Genomic DNA, 17,420 nt, shown 5'->3' with positions numbered 1-17,420 from the left:
AAATTATCTTTAAAAGGAAAAGTTAATAATGTGCAATAGTAATGTTTCATTTAAGTACTTGTATGATACCTGAGTGCACGAGTTATTTCAACATTGATTGTGTTTGACCAAGGTGGAGGCACTCTCTGTAAGGCTGTTTTAATATGTATACCTTTGTGCCTAAATTGCATTGAATTAAAAGTAACTGATATAAAAAAAAATTTAAGAGAGGCAAAAATTAGGCTAATCACATGGTATCTGTTAGTGTTTGCCTCAGAATCCCACCATGATGATTTCAGAAATGCTAAGTTACTCAGATGAATGAAACTGAAAATACATGGTGTATTAATTTTGCAGGGCTGCTATAAAAAGCACCGTAAACCGGCTGGCTTAAAACAGCAGGAATTTTTTCTCTCTCAGTTCTGGAGGCCAGAAGTCTGAAATCAAGGTGTTCCCCAGTGCTGTGTTCCATCCTGATCCTCTATGGGAAGATCCTTCCTTGCCTCTTCCATCTTCTGGTACCCAGACACTCCTTGATTCGTGGCAGCATAACTCCAGTCTCTGCCTCCATCTTCACGTGGCCACCTCCCTCCGTGTCTGAGTCTTCACATGGCATTGTCCTCTGTGTGTGTCTGGGTTCAAATTTCTCCGTTCTAATAAGGACACCAATCATATTGGATTAGAGCTCATCCTAATGACCTAATATTAATTTGATTACATCTACAGAGACCTTATTTCCAAATAAGGTCACATTTACAGTACCAAGGGTTAGGACCTCAAGGTACTTTTTGCAAGGGGACATCATTCAACCTGTAACACATAGCACGGTAGTTATCAATTTATTCCCTCACAGTGCCAGATCCACCGTTCATTGCCTGGCTCCTGCCTTGGGCAGCTTCACAGCAGAGTACTGCCAGTGGGCACCTTCTTGTGAATGGTTTCCTTGAGCATATTCCTTGTGAGTGACTTTTTAGTGAAGTGTTGTCAACTAGGCACCTCGCTGTGGATGGCTTCCCCGGGTGCTCCAAAGGCACATTAACAGTGACTCCTACTGGTGCACTCCCTCGGGGACTTCTTCAACATCCAGTGAGCCACAGCTGTGCCCTCAATGTGCTCTGGATCTCAACGTTGGGTCAGGCCTCTTCGTTGGGCATTCTGTCTCAGGCCTAGGAGTAGTGGGCTCCCTATATCTGCTATTCGTGTATTCTTTAGTGTTTTGTTTAATTCTTACTAACCAGTTTCCTGTCACTATAATCCTCTGTTACTAATCGTTTATATTAAACTTTCCTGTTCAAAATACTACATGGTTTCTATCTCCTTATTAGACCCTGACTAATAAACATGGTACCTTTATTTCTGTAGTGTTCTAGAAGTTGAGCTGTTATTCCATGGCAACCCTCATCATTTTAACAGTTTCGAGCATTTTATACAATTTAAGTTTAAAAATTATCATAACAGCATTTCCCTGAGTACTTAAAATCCCAACCCCATTCACTAACTCGATCAGGACTTTCAGCTCTGTTCCTAAGCAGACATTTTGACATAATCATCAAATGTCAAAGCATTTTAATAATTACCTTTAACTTCATTCTGAGATTCATCCCAGCTTTCTCCTTATCTCATTTCTGACCCCACTACATTACCCACTCAGAGTGAGGTTCTAGGTTGTTGGAGAGGGAGCTTGTACATCTTGGTTAAAAAAAAAAAAGGAATTTTGAGACTGTATCAAAATATCTCTGCAGCTCCTTGGCCTGTACCTGCACATGAGGACGTCGTTCTGAGACATACCTAAATAGAGCTGACTCCTATTGCCCAAGAACATAATTATGTCTTATATAAGTATTGCCCTTCCCACCAACAGACATAGAAGAGCAGGACCAAGGTTTAAGTGTATTCTTTTCTCTCTCAAAATTCAGGTACCTAAACATCCATTTCTACTCTGCTGTCCTTTTTACCTCTCCTTTTCTTGCAACTTATAATTTTCTAATTTTTCACAACACTTCTATTGTGAGCTAGCAAATAATGTATACTTTTGTGTTTCAAACACAAATTATTTTTAAGAGACTTTTGATTCTAAAATTTTTAATGTTCTGTTCACAAACACGATTGCTGATTTTTTAAAGTTACAGTTCTTCTAGATTCAAAGAGCAAAACTATTTATTAATGAGGCATTTCACTCTTTTAGAGGTTTAGAAATTTTGATTAGATCTAAATTTAGTCATCCAAAACTATATCCATCTAGTTAAGGCTAAAATGGAGTATAATTTGATAATTATTTGCTGCTGGATCATACATGGAGCTCATTCCATTCATTAAAAAAGACAGAATTACTGTGTTAGGATATTAATAACTAATCTTGGCTCCACCACGTATTTGCTGTGTGGCCTTAGGCAAGTCATTTAACCTTTCCAAGCTTCACATTATTTGTCTGCAAAATATAGCTATAATACTAGTATTTTAAGTATTAGGCACAGATTCTGGCCTATCGATAGACACTGGCATATCAATTCTGGCTAAGCGACCATTTGTAACTATTAATGATAATAATAATGAACAAATTTAAATACAATATTGCATTTTGTTATATTGTATTTACTTAGATACTATTTTTCTTTTGTTTTATTTTTAAAGTTAACCATTTCCCAATTCATTTGCAAAACACAGATTACTTTTTTTTATACAATTCACCAGTTTCAGCTAAATTAAAGATTTAAATTTAAACATGGAACCATAAAAATATCTAGAAGAAACCATGAATTAAAGCATCTAACCCAGAGTAGTGGTGAGTAGACATCTTTATGTGCATGCAAACAAGGATAGAATCCATAAAGGAAAAGACTAATGGCTTTGAGTATATAAAAAATTTAAAACCTTCTAAATCTAAAATAGCATTAGCAAAAGTGAATAGAAAAATATGACAAACAGGGAAAAATCTTTGCAATATAAACGTCAGAGAATGGGATAATACTTTTAATATATAATAAGCCTGATATAGCAATAGAAAAGGATAAGCACGTCAATAGAAAAATGAGCAAAAGACATGAAAAGGAAATACATGACAGAAAAAAAATTAAAAGAGCCAAACCAAATTAAAAAGTTCAGCTTCACTAGGAATTAAATAAATGTAAGCAATGGATAGTATTTTCTCTCTATTAATTATGGGGAAATACAAAACTAGGAATATCCAATGTTGATGAAGATGTGAGAAAACAAACATACTCATTCCTTTCTTTGTATTTTGGGGTTTTTTTGTATTTTATTGGTATTAGTTATCTACTGCTGTGTAACAAATTACCTCCAAACATAGTAACTTAAAACAACAAACATTTATTATCTCACAGTTTCTGTGGTGAATCTGGGAGTGGTTTAGTTGGGTAGTTCTAACTCAGAGTCTCTCATGAGGCTGCAGTCAAGGTGTCAGTGGAGGCTACAGTTATCTGAGGTTTGACTAGGCTGGAAAATCTGCTTCTCAGCACACTTATGTTGTCCAGAGGCTTCAGTTCCTTGGCACATGGCTTCTCTATAGTGCTGTTTACAACATCAGCTAGTGACCCAAGAGAACAAGAGAGGAAGAGAACGAAATGGAAGCTGTACTTTTTCTCATAACCTAATGTCAGAAGTAACCTAATACCACTTCTGCCATCTTCTTTGGTCACATAGGCCTATCCTCGTATAATGTGGGAAGGGGGCAAGGAGGCAAGGAACAGTGAGGGCAATCTAGGAGACTGGTACAATATTTCTAAGGGTCAGTTTGGGAATATTTATCAAAATCTGTAAAAAAATACTTATTTCTTTTGACTCAGAAATTCCACTTACAGCAACTTAACCCAAGGAATCAATCAGTGGTGTATACTGTAGTGTATCTTTCAGGATGTTCATTAGAGCATTGTTTATAATAGTGAAAATTGAAAACAGGTTAAGTAACCAACAATGAGACTGTATAAATATATTATGGTATGTCTTTATTATGGATAATATATTGGCATTACAAATAATGGAGAATAATTTATGATAGAGGAAAATGGTAATGTTGTGATTTGAGAAAAATCAGGTAAGAAAACAATATTATTTATTTATTTATATTGTATCAAATATGAGTGTGTGTGTGTGTAAAACAAAACTGGAAGTTTATACATAGGACAGGTGGTAGGAGAATGGATAATTATTTTCTTTGAGTTTTTCTATATTTTCTGTTTTCCATAAAAAGCATTTATAATGAGGAAAAAAAAGGAAACACTTTAAAAAGCTATGCCTGATCACGTGCTGACCAAGAGGAGATAGCGTTTAAAACATTCCAGGTGTAAAGAAGATGTGGTACATATATACAATGGAATATTACTCAGCCATATAAAAGAATGAAAATAATGCAGCAACATGGATGGACCTAGAGAGTACCATACTAAGTGAAGTAAGTCAGACAGAGAAAGGCAAATATCATATGATGCTGCTTATATGTGGAATCTAAAAATGGTACAAATGAACTTATTTACAAAACAGAAGTAGAGTCACAGATGTAGAAAACAAACTTATGGTTACCAGGGGAGGGAGGGGATGGATAAATTGGGAGATTGGGATTGACATATACACACTACTCTATATAAAAGAGATAACTAATAAGGGCCTACTGTATAGCACAGGGAACTCTACTCAATACTCTGTAATGACCCATAAGGAAAAAGAATCTAACTAAGAGTGGATATATGTATATGTATAACTGATTCACTTTGCTGTACAGCAGAAACTAACACAACATTATAAATCAACTATACTCCAATAAAAATTTAAAAATAAATAAATAAAGCATTCCAGGTGACAGTCTGCTGACCTACCGCTATATTTCCAGTGAGGACATAAATATTCCTGTGGAGCCCCAAGTTAGGTCAAATTTGTGGCCTTTCTTATGTACATGGAGGGAATATCTTGGGAGTGATAAAGATGATTCCCCAACCCTATTAGCTTGAAAAAAATCTTATAAATGAATGGGATCCTTTTTAGCAGCTAGAGACTTGCCATTGTATCCTGAGGCTGAATTTTGGTCAGTGTGAAATTCTGAGCCAGTTCTTATGCAGTCTTCAATAGGACACTTCTCCCTCAAGGAAGTGGAACTTACATTCCTAAAGCTGATAAATAGCACAGCTAGAATTTGAAACAAGCGTAGGACTGTAGGATGTTAATCAATATGTACTGGGGGTACTATTTAAAGTTTTTGAAGTGGGAATGATGTAATCAAAGGTGTATTTTATTACAAATTATCTTGAGGTGGTAAAAAGTGGATTAGAATGAGAAGAATGCAGTGAAGCCCAAAGGGCTGATGCACTTGGAAAATAATGAGGGTTAATACATTAAAGGTCAAGTTAGGGTGATGTGCAGATGCACTAGAAGGGAGGAAAAGTCAAAAGATTAGGCTGTTGACTTCCTAGAAGACAAGATTAGAATTCCAGATTTTGGAGGAGGGAGTTGTTTATACTGGTGGTCTGATGATTGAGCTAGTAGGTGCCTAGTTAGAGAGCAAGATAACTTGGTCTTGGAGTAGAGAATAATAAAGAATCATGGTATCAAAATGTTTGAATAGCCATCACCTAGGGTTTAGAATGATTCCAAAGGGAAAATGCTAGAACAACTCAAAAATGTCTCCAAATGCATCGTGTTACTTGTGTATGTCTGCCACCTTTGCTAGACTGTCAACTCTAGGAAGCAAAGCCCATGAGTGGTTTTTTTTTTCTTTTTTGGCCTCTACTTTTGCTATGTCTGTCAGAATGTTAGACACATGGCTCTACCTTTTGAGCCCTTCTTTATCCATCTCATTGGATATATATTAAATTTCCCCATGTTCTAGGTACACATTCTTTCCAGTAAGAGGGCAATACACCTCAAAAGTAAACTTATGTAAAATGTCTTTACCTCTATTAGAGGATGTGAAACATGAAAATACCGTCACTATATAAGGGGTTGGAATATATTCAATATTATATCCTACTACTCATGTTCCCTCTCATATTGAAAATACTGTGATCTTTGTTGCTGAATTTTGGCTTTGATACTTTACTGTAGGACCAATGTAAAATAATCTATTTCCCTTTGCCCATCATATTCACTTCCGCTGAATTGTCTTGGATATTTCTAAGACAATAAGAACTGACACAAGAGAAAATAATATAATGAAATAGATGTGACACAGGCTTCAAGGTAAAATAAGAATCCTAATTTTTTTAGATAAAACTTCTTTTTGTAATGTTTTTGGGTTAGCTTAGTGATTCAAAAATCTTTTTCCAAGATTATCTGACTAGTATATACAGTGAAGACACTATTTTAAATTGGGCCTTTTTAAAAAGTATTTTTTTAATAAAAGAATAAATGCACATATAGAAACTAATATTTGAAAAAATATACTAATTAGAAGTAAAGTCTCTTTCTCTCAAACTTTAATCCTATTTCTCAGAGTTATTCACTAATAGCAGGTTTTTGAGTATATTCTCAGAAATTATGCATATATTTCTATGTATAGTAGGGTTTCTGCTTAAATAATAAAAGTAGTGTATGTTAGTTATGAAAAAACCCTCCAATAATTCAGAACTGAATAAGCAAAAGTACCTCTTTAACCTGTTCCTCAAAAATTATCATTAATTGTTTCTGATTAATTATATATATTATATGTAATCATATATATTAAATCTAATTATGTATGTAGATGTATATGTGTATAATTATATATATGTAAAACTTTGTGACCTATCTTTTCCATTCAATAACATATTGTGGCCATCTCTCCATATTGACATCCACATCTACTTTATCTCTTAAAGTTTCCCTGATGATACACACTTAGACGAGTAAGAACCATGCTGCAATGAACAATGTATGTATGTGTATGTTTGTTAAGTCAAAGGGAATGCATATTAAAATTCTGTTAGTCATTTATTGATTAATTCAACAAAAATTTCTATTTACTGTGCTTTTAATTTGTATTTTTTACCTTTCTTCCTGACTTTTTCTGAATCCCCTCCCTCTTTTTTTCCTCTACTTCTTCATAAGGTATACTGTGTATTTCTATTTTTTTATTGAATCTCTTACATTAAAAAATTGCTTTATTGAAATGTAATTAACATACCATACAATTCACCTATTTGAAGTGTGCCATTCAGTATTTTTCAGTATATTCACAGGGTTTTGTATCCATTACCACAACCTAATTTTAGAACATTCATCTTTAGTTATACATTTTCTAACAAAGTTTAAAGTTACTTAATATCTCTTTTTCTAGAATAATATAAGGACCTTAGTATTCTTTAATTATCCACTGGACACCTCCCCATATTTTTTGTTAAAACTTTAGTTCCACATTTTAAAAAAGAAGTTTATATAATACTTGAGGCAGCATATCTAGGATTAACTAGTAAACAAGCTGGAGGGGCAAGTTGCTTTAACCTCCCTGTGTTTGTTTCCTCAACTTTAAAATGGGAACAGTAGTCATACCTGTTTCAAAGGGCTGTTGTAAGGATTAAAATGTAAATATGTTGTTATGTGGGAAATTACTTTGATGCAATAGTAAACTCCAAGTATGCTCCTAGATAGGCTATCCTTGAGTTCATGGAACAGAAAGGTGCACAGACCAAATTAAAATATTCAGATCACAATTTATTAAATCAATTTAAAACACAAAATAAAATGTATGGGAAGAGAAATGGGTTAGATTAACAAGCTTAAAGTACAATGGGTTGAATGGCCACATTACCTGAATCTCTGCAGTATCGACTTGTCCTCTTTCTGTGTTGCATCACCCTTCCCTGCTGCTGATGTCATTACAAGGACCAGAGTTGAAATTTGAGCAAGAGGGTCTAACAGATGAAATGTGTGTGAAGCAATGATGCACACTTGCTCCAGGACAGAGCTGGTTGCAAGTACACTTGGCCAAAGCTGTGCTCCCCAGGTAGCCTATGGGCAGCTGTGGATTTTATCCAGCAGAGGATCCAAAATGAGAGTCAGCAATGGGTGGCCAGTTAAAGATCTCATGATTATTGTGTCTCATGTGCTTAATTTATATGTAGTGTATCATAAATATTTGTTGTTTTGCTTGTTATTTGGTAAGTCATGACTATTTAGTCTTTCTACCCCTTTCTATCTATGTTCATAGACATATGCTCTAATCACTTTCTGTCTGACACTTCTCAGGTTACTAACTTGCTTATCTATGCTTAATGCAGCTAATGAATCTCATTCATCCTATTTGTTTTCTTGTCTTCTGTGGCAGAATTGAATATTCCCAAAAAATAGAGCAACTGCACATTACACGTACATAATGTGTTTACAATAATACCTTTTATGTGGAAATAACTCAATAAATGTTAGACATTGTTATCAGTATATAAGATGGCTTGAATATTTAGCAACCTAGTTAAACTTGAGCAGATCAAACAACAAATTAGAAATCTTCATATGAAAGTGATTTGGCTTGATTTTGATCTGAAATTTACAATAAAGTATAAAGCTCATTAGCCAGACCTTTTTCCTATTAATCTAATTTATCTTCCCATCATTCCAGTTGTATAGATTTTTTGCTGTTGCTTATAAGGCTGGTACTACTTTCAGTTTTTTTTTTCCCTTTCCTACAGGCTTATCCTCAGTTTGTCCTGACCTACCTAGGGGAGCTAAACGCACATGACGTGACCCAGACAGAGTATCACCTTCACCATGGTGCCTGGACCACAGCTCATCAGGAACATGGCAGCAGCTTGGCAGAAGAGGTCAGTGTAGTGAGCCAGAGGCAAAACAGAAATAGATCTCTATGATATATTTTGAAAAGAGAAAATATTTTGGGGTTGCTTTCAGGAGGCAAAAACGAATTCACAAATTAGGGTTATTGATATTTAATACATGTTATATAAACATCTATTTTCACATTTATATAAACATTTATATGTATATTTATATAAACATTATTTTATTAAATAGATGGTGACACACTAGCTTTTCTTAGGACTGCCTTCTTTTGTTCTGACCACATACCAATGGTTTATGTGCTGGATGAAGAAGGCAGAAGGAACCATGAAAAGTGCAATGTTAAATTTTTGACATATATAGTTTAGATATTTCCACTCAGTGAAAATTAGCTACATTATTCCTATATTTCATTTATTAGGTTCTGCAAAAAAGTGCCAGTATCCCTGGTCTGAAGCAGCTGCCAGAGCCTTCAGAGACCCACTTAATGCCAGAAGGTTCTCTTGGGGAGACAGGGAAGCTGACAGTGGCTCTGGTGAAGAAACTGGAAGAGAAACATCCTAAGGCTTCTGCTCAGAGGTAGGGCACTGACAGAATGGAGCTTTATTGCTCAATGACATTCGATGTTTTCCTTCAGTTTCACATAAGATTGATTTCTTGAAGATTATTGAAATACCTCAAAAGCCCTTTGGCTTTCAAGCACAGTAGTTTTCGGGTCACATTTGATGAAGAGAGGTGACATTTATGTGTATTTCATTGAAGATTGATGTACAGTATTGTTTATAAGTATACTTAGGAAGGGTTGCTATCTTGGGATCTCACTAAAATATTCTGGAATAACATAATTAGGGTAAGGTAGTACTGAGCATATATCTAATTGGAGAATACCAAAAGGTCTTAAAGAAGGGCACACTCATAGACAATCCTTTCTATGTTCCACGAGGAGAATATTATGTTTAGACCTGGGGATACATGCACAGTAGATGGTCTTAAGTAGTGATAATTTAACAAATTGACATAGTTACATTACTGGAATAAAACTAACATCAATGATTTTGCTAACCAACGGAAGATCATCCTTGGTTGGAAAATGAAAATTATTTCTCTGATCCTCTTTATTTAACTGGAAAACTAAAGTTTATTCTTCTTATTATTTTGTTGGGCTTGGTGTTATAAATCACAAAGTGACTTTATAAACTGTAATTTTAATATACAATTGTTTGAAATTAACTATTGATTGAAATACTCTTAAAGGAGTAATACAATTCTTATCATACTCAGTAAAGTTCAAGGTAATTCCTAAGTTTAAATATTCTAATGGTACATAAAAATGTCAATTGCATGAAAAAAGAGAAAAAAGGCTCCAAATTTCTTTTTTGTTAAGTTTTTTTTTCTTTATTGAGATATAGTTGACACATAACATTGTGTAAGTTTAAAGCATGCAATATAACTTTTTATTTCAACTAAAAGCTATCTTATCTTCTCAAGTGACATATTCCTCCTTCAGATCTTGATAGGAGGGGAATATATTTTTCCTAATAACAAAAGTGACTCTTCAATTTATTTTCTCTCTATATTATTTATCCCTTAAATCCTTCGATTTTGTTGTTTTGAGTAAGATAGGGCAGAAACAAAACAACAAATTTAGTATCTTACTGTATTATAGTATGGGGGTGTCCTGGAACTGTATGAAAACCAGAGTTCCAGGTCTTCCACCCCTGATACTTGTTTTTCAGTCGTACGTAAGGTTCTCAACTCTCTGATGCGCCACAACACAATCACAAGGCCACAGCTATGCAGCCAGGCCAGGTCACTAGAATACAAGTCACTTGGGAGCAGTCTTTGAAGTTTTCATGTAAAACGCTGGGGTAGCTGAGGAGCTCAAATACGGTTTCATGAGGTCGTTGTTGACCTATCTCTCTAGGCTCACTCAGCAGCCATTTGTACTCTATCCTTCTTGAGAGAATGCTGGGGGCTTGTCATTCTCCAGGGTTCTGTTCTAGGAGGCACAGTTTCCTCCTGCTCTCAAATTTCTGAAATCTATATGGGGCTTTTGTGTTTGTCGCATGCTGGCGCTGGTGGGTCACTGTGCCGGAACCCCAGTGATAATCCATCTAGTTCCCTATGACTTCTCCAGGCTGGAATTTTTTTCATTTTTATTTGTTTATCTTTTTCTTGAGGGTTGAGGGCTTTGGGTAGTTTAGAGATATTTCTAATGTATTCTGTTATCTTCCCTGAAGCAATGTAATCTGGTGATGGAACTTTGGAGAAAAGAATATAGTATTAGGAAATGTGAGGCAAAAAAAATCCCAAAACAAAGCTGTTAATATCAGTTAACATACCACAATACTGTTTGAGTTGTTAGAATTAAATGTCTTTAAATTTCAGGAACGTGGTAAACACTCAATAGGTAGAGTTGTGAAAATGTTCTGAAAACTAGTAGGGGTAGAAAAGAGTTTTTAATGGGTGTTGTGTTGATTTGTGATTTTTAGTCAATGGAAATTGACTGGTAAATATAGTTTGGATTTTATTTAATAAGAAATTTCCCAGGGCCCTTTTCTTAGTGCGGTTTCCTCAGGGTTTGTGTCTCAGCCTACAGCAACTTTTCCAGCCACCTTTTTTTGTCTTAAAGCCACAGGGATTTATCTGCATTCTCTCCACCCACACAATTTACCACAACAGGTGTAATTTCAGTTTCTCTCCTTCTCTTTCTGTTCCTTAACAAAGTTATTTTGAGTAAAGAGTTAGTACTTAGAGCAATTACTTTCCTCCCATTTTGGAAGGAGTTGTTGGACAAAATTAGAACATGGTACTGAACTTGACATATTGACTACTTTGAACCTTAGGTCGTCTTGTTAGGTTTGTATGCTTTCCAAATATAAGAGAATCAGTGCATAATATTATCACAGCTTTAAAAGAAGGCTTCACATTGTCTTGCTTTTATTAATGATAATTTTATGAAATGAAGAATAAAATCACTGCAAGAAATAAAGAAATAATGTGAAATGATATGAGTTGTGGAAATTGGAAAAAGAAATAGAATTTTAGAATACCAGGGAAAACATTAATGAGCACATAGTCTGAAAAAAAGAATATATAATTGAATAAAAAGATATGAAGATATAAATGTATGTACTTCTTTAGAAGTAGCCAAGGAAGGAGAGAATCAGAAGTAGACAAATTTGTGGAAAGACACAGAGATAGGTAGCTACTGGCAGGTAACAAGTGAAAAGGAAAGATAACATTTGATTATTAATAACATATACTGACTTTGCTTAAGTGCTTTATGTGCATTATTTTCCAGTAACCTGTGAGAAACTGGGTCCACTTGCCTGCATGCAGTAAAGCCAATCTACTGACACTGGGTTGTGGTGAAGGAAAATGCAGTATTTATTGCAGGGCACCAAGCAAGGAGTCCAGGGCAGCTAGTGCTCAAAACACCCAATAGGTTTCAGGAAAACATTTTTAAAGGCCAGGTGAGGGAGGGGAGTTGCAGGGTATGTGATCCGCTTGTGCACAATTCCCTGATCGGTTGATGGTGAGGTAACAGGACTGTGTCATATTATCAATCCTCAGGCTTCAGTAGGTCTGGGAGCTACATGCTCATGGTCATCAGGAAGTTAATTTCTTCCATTTGGTGGGGGTTTTAGCATCTGCAAAACAAAAGACAACTCAGGAAATGTGCATCAGATACTATTATCTAGGTACTTCAGAGAAGAACTGAAGCAAGAGGATGTGGGGGGAGGGGTCTGTCACAGGAAGGCCCCGTAGTGTCCTGCTCCCGTTACAGTATGTAAAACAGAGGTATTAATCTCTGCATTACTGATAAGCAAATTTAGGCACAGAGAGATTAAGTTACTTGGCTAAGGCCTTCCAGCTAGTAATTTAAGGCAGGCCTATCTGCAGTTTAAGTGTTCTTCGCCTCTATATTGTTCTGCCTTGACCATTCATGTTCTTTTCTTAATGACTATTCCAGATCTTTAGCCTTTCAAATTGGGCCTATTATTTTGACTGGATATCTTAGAAAGGAACCTTTAAATAAGGTGGAACAGTTTAGAAAGGGAATGATAAAATATAAATCAATATATGCAGCTTTCAGTGATGACTAAATAAGAGGTTGCAAATATTAAGGGAGACTGTGAACCCCTGATTTCTTAGTGAATTCAGCAGTCTAGATTTACTGATTTAGAGGCTTGCACTTGACTGGATTTGAGGTTTTTAAAATCCTCTTTCTAATAATATGAATATAAGTTGTCATGATTAACCAAGGTATTTCACACCTTGAATGGTGGTTCAGTTCAGCTTTGTATATACTAAATTTGGTGACAGGTGATAGCTGTCGTTTGTTGAATACTTACCATATGCCAACTGCTATTCTAAGTACTTACTTATTCTTGTAATGATGTGATAGATCGATTTACTTATTGTCGTGATAACCTGATGGTGGAGATGGTCTTATAATCCATAAAGGTGTAGCCACTGAGGCTCAGAGTGGTTTCAAGATGTGTCCAGTCATATAGCTAGTTAGTAGGGGAGATGGGATTTGAACCCATATCCACTTGCATCTATAGACAATGCTTTTAACCACTGTTTTAGTCCTCATTCCTAGTAGTTTTTATTGTATTAATTTCATAACAGAATGTCATCATATTGAGTAGCCAAATTAAGTCATTACTAAAATTTTATGTGTATTACATCATAAAAGATTTGACTAAACTATTGCCATTTTGATTGGTGTATTACTTTGAATTATATCCTTAAAACCTACAGCAATCATCACAAAGGTCATCTACAGAATCATTTCATTTAATATATTTAAAACACTTGTAGAAAGCATCTAATTGTTTATCTTTTTAAAAAATTTTTTTTTAATGTGGAGAAATTCTTTTTTCCATTGAAGAGAAAGGAAAACCTTTTACTGTGTTAGGTCTTTCATGTAGGATCCTTAGTACATGATAGGTTATATTTTTTGTTTGCGTAAAATGTTTTTGCTTCCTCTATCAGTGAGATGAAGAAATGTGGTTCTCTTCTTACTTGGATAAAGTGAGTTGTGTGTACATTTAAATCTAAGTTTGGTCTGAAATAAAATAAATGCCATATTCTGGCATCTTTAAGTGTCTGGAATGTGTTTGTTTACATTAGTTTATCCGATGGAGCGCTTTACCCTTATTTAAATTGAATAGGGGGTGGGGAAGGACTGGGACAGCCAACAAAGCACAATGACCCAGCTTGTCACCCAGTGACCTGTGAGAAGGAAATAATGAACTGTGAGTAGCTGTCATCTTAACTGTTTCTGACAGTTTGCCTTTGGGCACATCTGTGTTAGTTGCATTGGAAAGGCCTTTGTTCTTTTCCCACTAGTGACTTTGCCCAGCGCTGAGGGGTTTGCTGGCTACTGTACTCCTAACCAGCCCCTTCCTTCCCAGGGAAGTAAGCAGCTGCCACGGATCATATTGACATTTCTCTTCATGACTCAACTTGGCATGTACTTTACTCTTTCCAAAGAGAACATATATTTAAAAGTTCTTTGATTTTTTTCATTAAAAATGTACTTTAATGTCTCATGAGTTTTGATACTAATAAAAAAGCAAGTAATAAAATATGTTTAGTGTTTTTGTAGCTCTACATAGAAAAAGATAAAGAAAGATAGATAACTAACCAGATGGGCAGGTCACCTGAAGGAAACATATCAAAACATTAACAGTTGTTATTGAGTTTAAAATTTTTATTTATTGTTTATTTAAAAAATTTTAATAATTGAATATTATGTTTGCAATAGGACAAAAATCAACATATGTTATGGTAAGCATTTTTAATATAGATGCTTTGTAGGAATACTTAGACTAAAATAGGTAAGAATATGCCCTATTTGGTGCACATATTCCACTGCTACTTTTAAGATGTTTCTAATAATTTAAACTTTAAAATATTGTAATATTTACATTTTAAAGTTAATCTAGTGCATAAAATTATTATAATCATTAGGAAAAGTAATTTGGTAAGAAACAGGTGTTTCTGTCCCAGGGTTTCCTAAAGTATCACTACTATCTCAATCATAACGAAAGCAGAACATTCTGAATAATGTTTATTATACCCTAAGAGAATTGTTTAAATTAAAATCAAAGTTTCATCTATAAAATGTAATTCGTGAATCTGTTTTAAAGCCTATTTACGTTTTTACAACTGCTATAAAATCCATCCTTCTACTATAATTAAGTCTGGCTACAATCGGCATGGAATAAACCCTGAGCATTTGGTACTCACTTTATTATATTTACCCTTCCAATAGAATATAAATCCAAACTATACTGCATTGGTCAATTTTTTTAAGGCTTTTTTCCCCCTTGATAGAATAGAAGAAATAAAGCTTGAAAGAAGTGACATGATTTTTACCACATTCAGGGTTTTTCCCTCTTAGTGACAGGTTTGAGATGCGCTAGCTAACAGAACTAGTCTTCTGCTTTTCAGAGAAAGGTAAATTAATAGTAATGAGAAATTCTTTAAGCAGACAAATAGTGGTCATGTCTATATAATTATAATTTGTAAAAAATATTAAAAATTGAAAGTCATATTCTGATTTTCTTGAGTAGTCAATAGCATATGATTTATTACTCTATTAAATCATTTGTGTAGTTTTGCATATAGTTGATGGTAATCTGTAACCATCTTATTTGATTAGAACATTCTTCTAATGTTGTTTATCACATATCAACACAATTTTTGTAGAGACAGTGAATGCACGAATCGGTTTTGATAATAGCAAACTCTTGTCTTTTTAAGCAAAGGGGACTGTTTAAACTGCCACACTCAAATTCTTATTTCTAGAACTCTTACCAATAAAGGCAAATGTAAATATAGTAATTGCCTTTGATAGTCACTAAATCCAATTAAGCTTCCCAGGAATAAAATCTCATATTAGGTTATATTACTGTTCCTCACTGTTGAAATGCTCAGCTTTAAGCATTAGCCTTTAGCTCTTTTATACTATATACAAGAGTATGGTGTTGCATTTAAGAACATGAAATTATTGTGTGTTCCAGAGATGCAGAGGTATGCTTATAATACTTTTTTTTTAATTAGAAAAGTTAATAGCCTGATTTTGGCTGATATTGTTACCTGTTTGCATTTTGGTATATTTAAAAATTAATTCCCACATGTTCTCTGTGAATTAAAGTGAACAAATAATCTAATTGCACCTGCTCTTTTTGAAGCAAAGTCAAAATCAAGCATTCCAAAGGATTAGATTTATATCCATACATGTGTATTAATTCAGAAATTATCAAAGGCTTTCAAATAAGCATTTTATGATGAATTTTTGTTCTCACTGCCATGAGGTACCCAAACCTTCAATTATGCTGCTTAATTTCCATTTAAAAAAATGTTCTACTGATCTTCCTGTTTTATTCAATATTGTCTATAAAGCTATTCAAGATATGAATAGGAAACTCTGCTCCTACATTCTTCAAACTCATAGCCCTCAAGCTAGAATGTCTGTCTAGTATTATCATAGTGAAACTAGTAGGTAACAAAGTTCTAAATTTGAGTAATGTGGATGGTCAAGGTGGAGACGGGTGGTGGAGGTATTATTAGCTTATAGTATATGGAATTGGATGAGAACAGAGTTCAAGCAGTCAAAGTAACCCATAGGTTAGCTTCCTAACTTGTCTGTTTCCTTCTACCCTTGTCCCCCTACAATCCATTCTCCACGTAATGGCAGAGGGACACCTTCATATTAATAAGTCATATCGTGGGAGTCCTCAGCTCCAAATACGCCAATGGCTTTTTATTTCCTTTAGAGTGAGAGCAAAGTCTTTACTATATGCTACATGGTCCTACTTTACCATGGCATCTCCCTGAACACCATTCTCCCCTCCCTTCCTCTGCTCCAGCCAGCCTGGCTTCTTTCAGACTTGCCAAGCATGGTTACACTCTGTCACTCTCTTTCGCTGCTTTATTTTTCTTCAAGGCATTTTTACTGCCTGCCCTATACATATTTATTTACTGTCTGTGTTGTCCCATTAGAATGTAAACTCCATTTCAGCAGGAACTGTTTTTTATTCACATCTGTACCTCCAGAGCCAGAACATATCTTGTACATAGTAGATAATCAATAAAAGGTTGTTGAATGGATGACTGAATGGATGCATGAATGAAGTAGTGTGATTAATGGAAATAAGAAAATAGAGAGGGAGCTAGTCTGAGCATTCATATTTACATTTTAAGACCCTCACTGTCTGCTGGATGACCATAGCCCTAGGACCTACACATGTGTCAGTCCAAAACTGAACCTATTACAATGGTTTTTCTAACTGATTTCTACATCACTCTTTACTTTCATCCTTTATTAATGTACAGATACTCATTGAGCATTTTCTATATTCTAAGCACTATCCTAGGCACAGGGCATACAATACTGAAAATACAGGCACACTTTCTCACCTCACAGAACTTCCCCTACAGAGTCTAACAGAGAAGAGAGATTAAACAAATCACTACAATAAAGGGAGGGTGATGAGTATATTATAGGGAGAAAGTAGTTCAGCCTGAACACTCCTCCCTGGTGATATACTTTTGAAGTATGACTGAACATCTCACTCACAGACTCACAATTCTTCAGCCTTTACCAGTTCCCTACTAAGTTAAGTCTCCTACAGAGCATCAATTGTCAGATGCACCGCACTGTTTTCTTGTCTCAGAACCTCCCTTGTACTTATCCAGGCCCAGGG

The 17,420-nt window shown here is 34.9% G+C and overlaps 1 protein-coding gene across 1 annotated transcript in view; it reads left to right on the top strand.

Moving 5' to 3' along the window:
- LOC112412883 (uncharacterized) overlaps positions 1-17,420 on the top strand; it is a gene marked incomplete at its 5' end in the record, with an annotated part of 237,774 nt that overhangs the window by 65,738 nt on the left and 154,616 nt on the right. Inside the window, 2 exons of the mRNA XM_024764620.1 lie at positions 8,589-8,720; positions 9,116-9,273. Of these exons, the coding sequence (XP_024620388.1) occupies positions 8,589-8,720; positions 9,116-9,273 (290 nt within the window). The remainder of the gene's footprint in view (positions 1-8,588; positions 8,721-9,115; positions 9,274-17,420) is intronic.

This window comes from Neophocaena asiaeorientalis, unplaced genomic scaffold (assembly GCF_003031525.2).
Source record: "Neophocaena asiaeorientalis asiaeorientalis breed wild unplaced genomic scaffold, Neophocaena_asiaeorientalis_V1.1 scaffold230, whole genome shotgun sequence".
In the NCBI taxonomy this organism is placed as follows: Eukaryota; Metazoa; Chordata; class Mammalia; order Artiodactyla; family Phocoenidae; genus Neophocaena; species Neophocaena asiaeorientalis.
The sequence above is the reverse complement of the archived record's forward strand: the minus strand, read 5'-3'. Positions and strand labels throughout refer to the sequence as shown.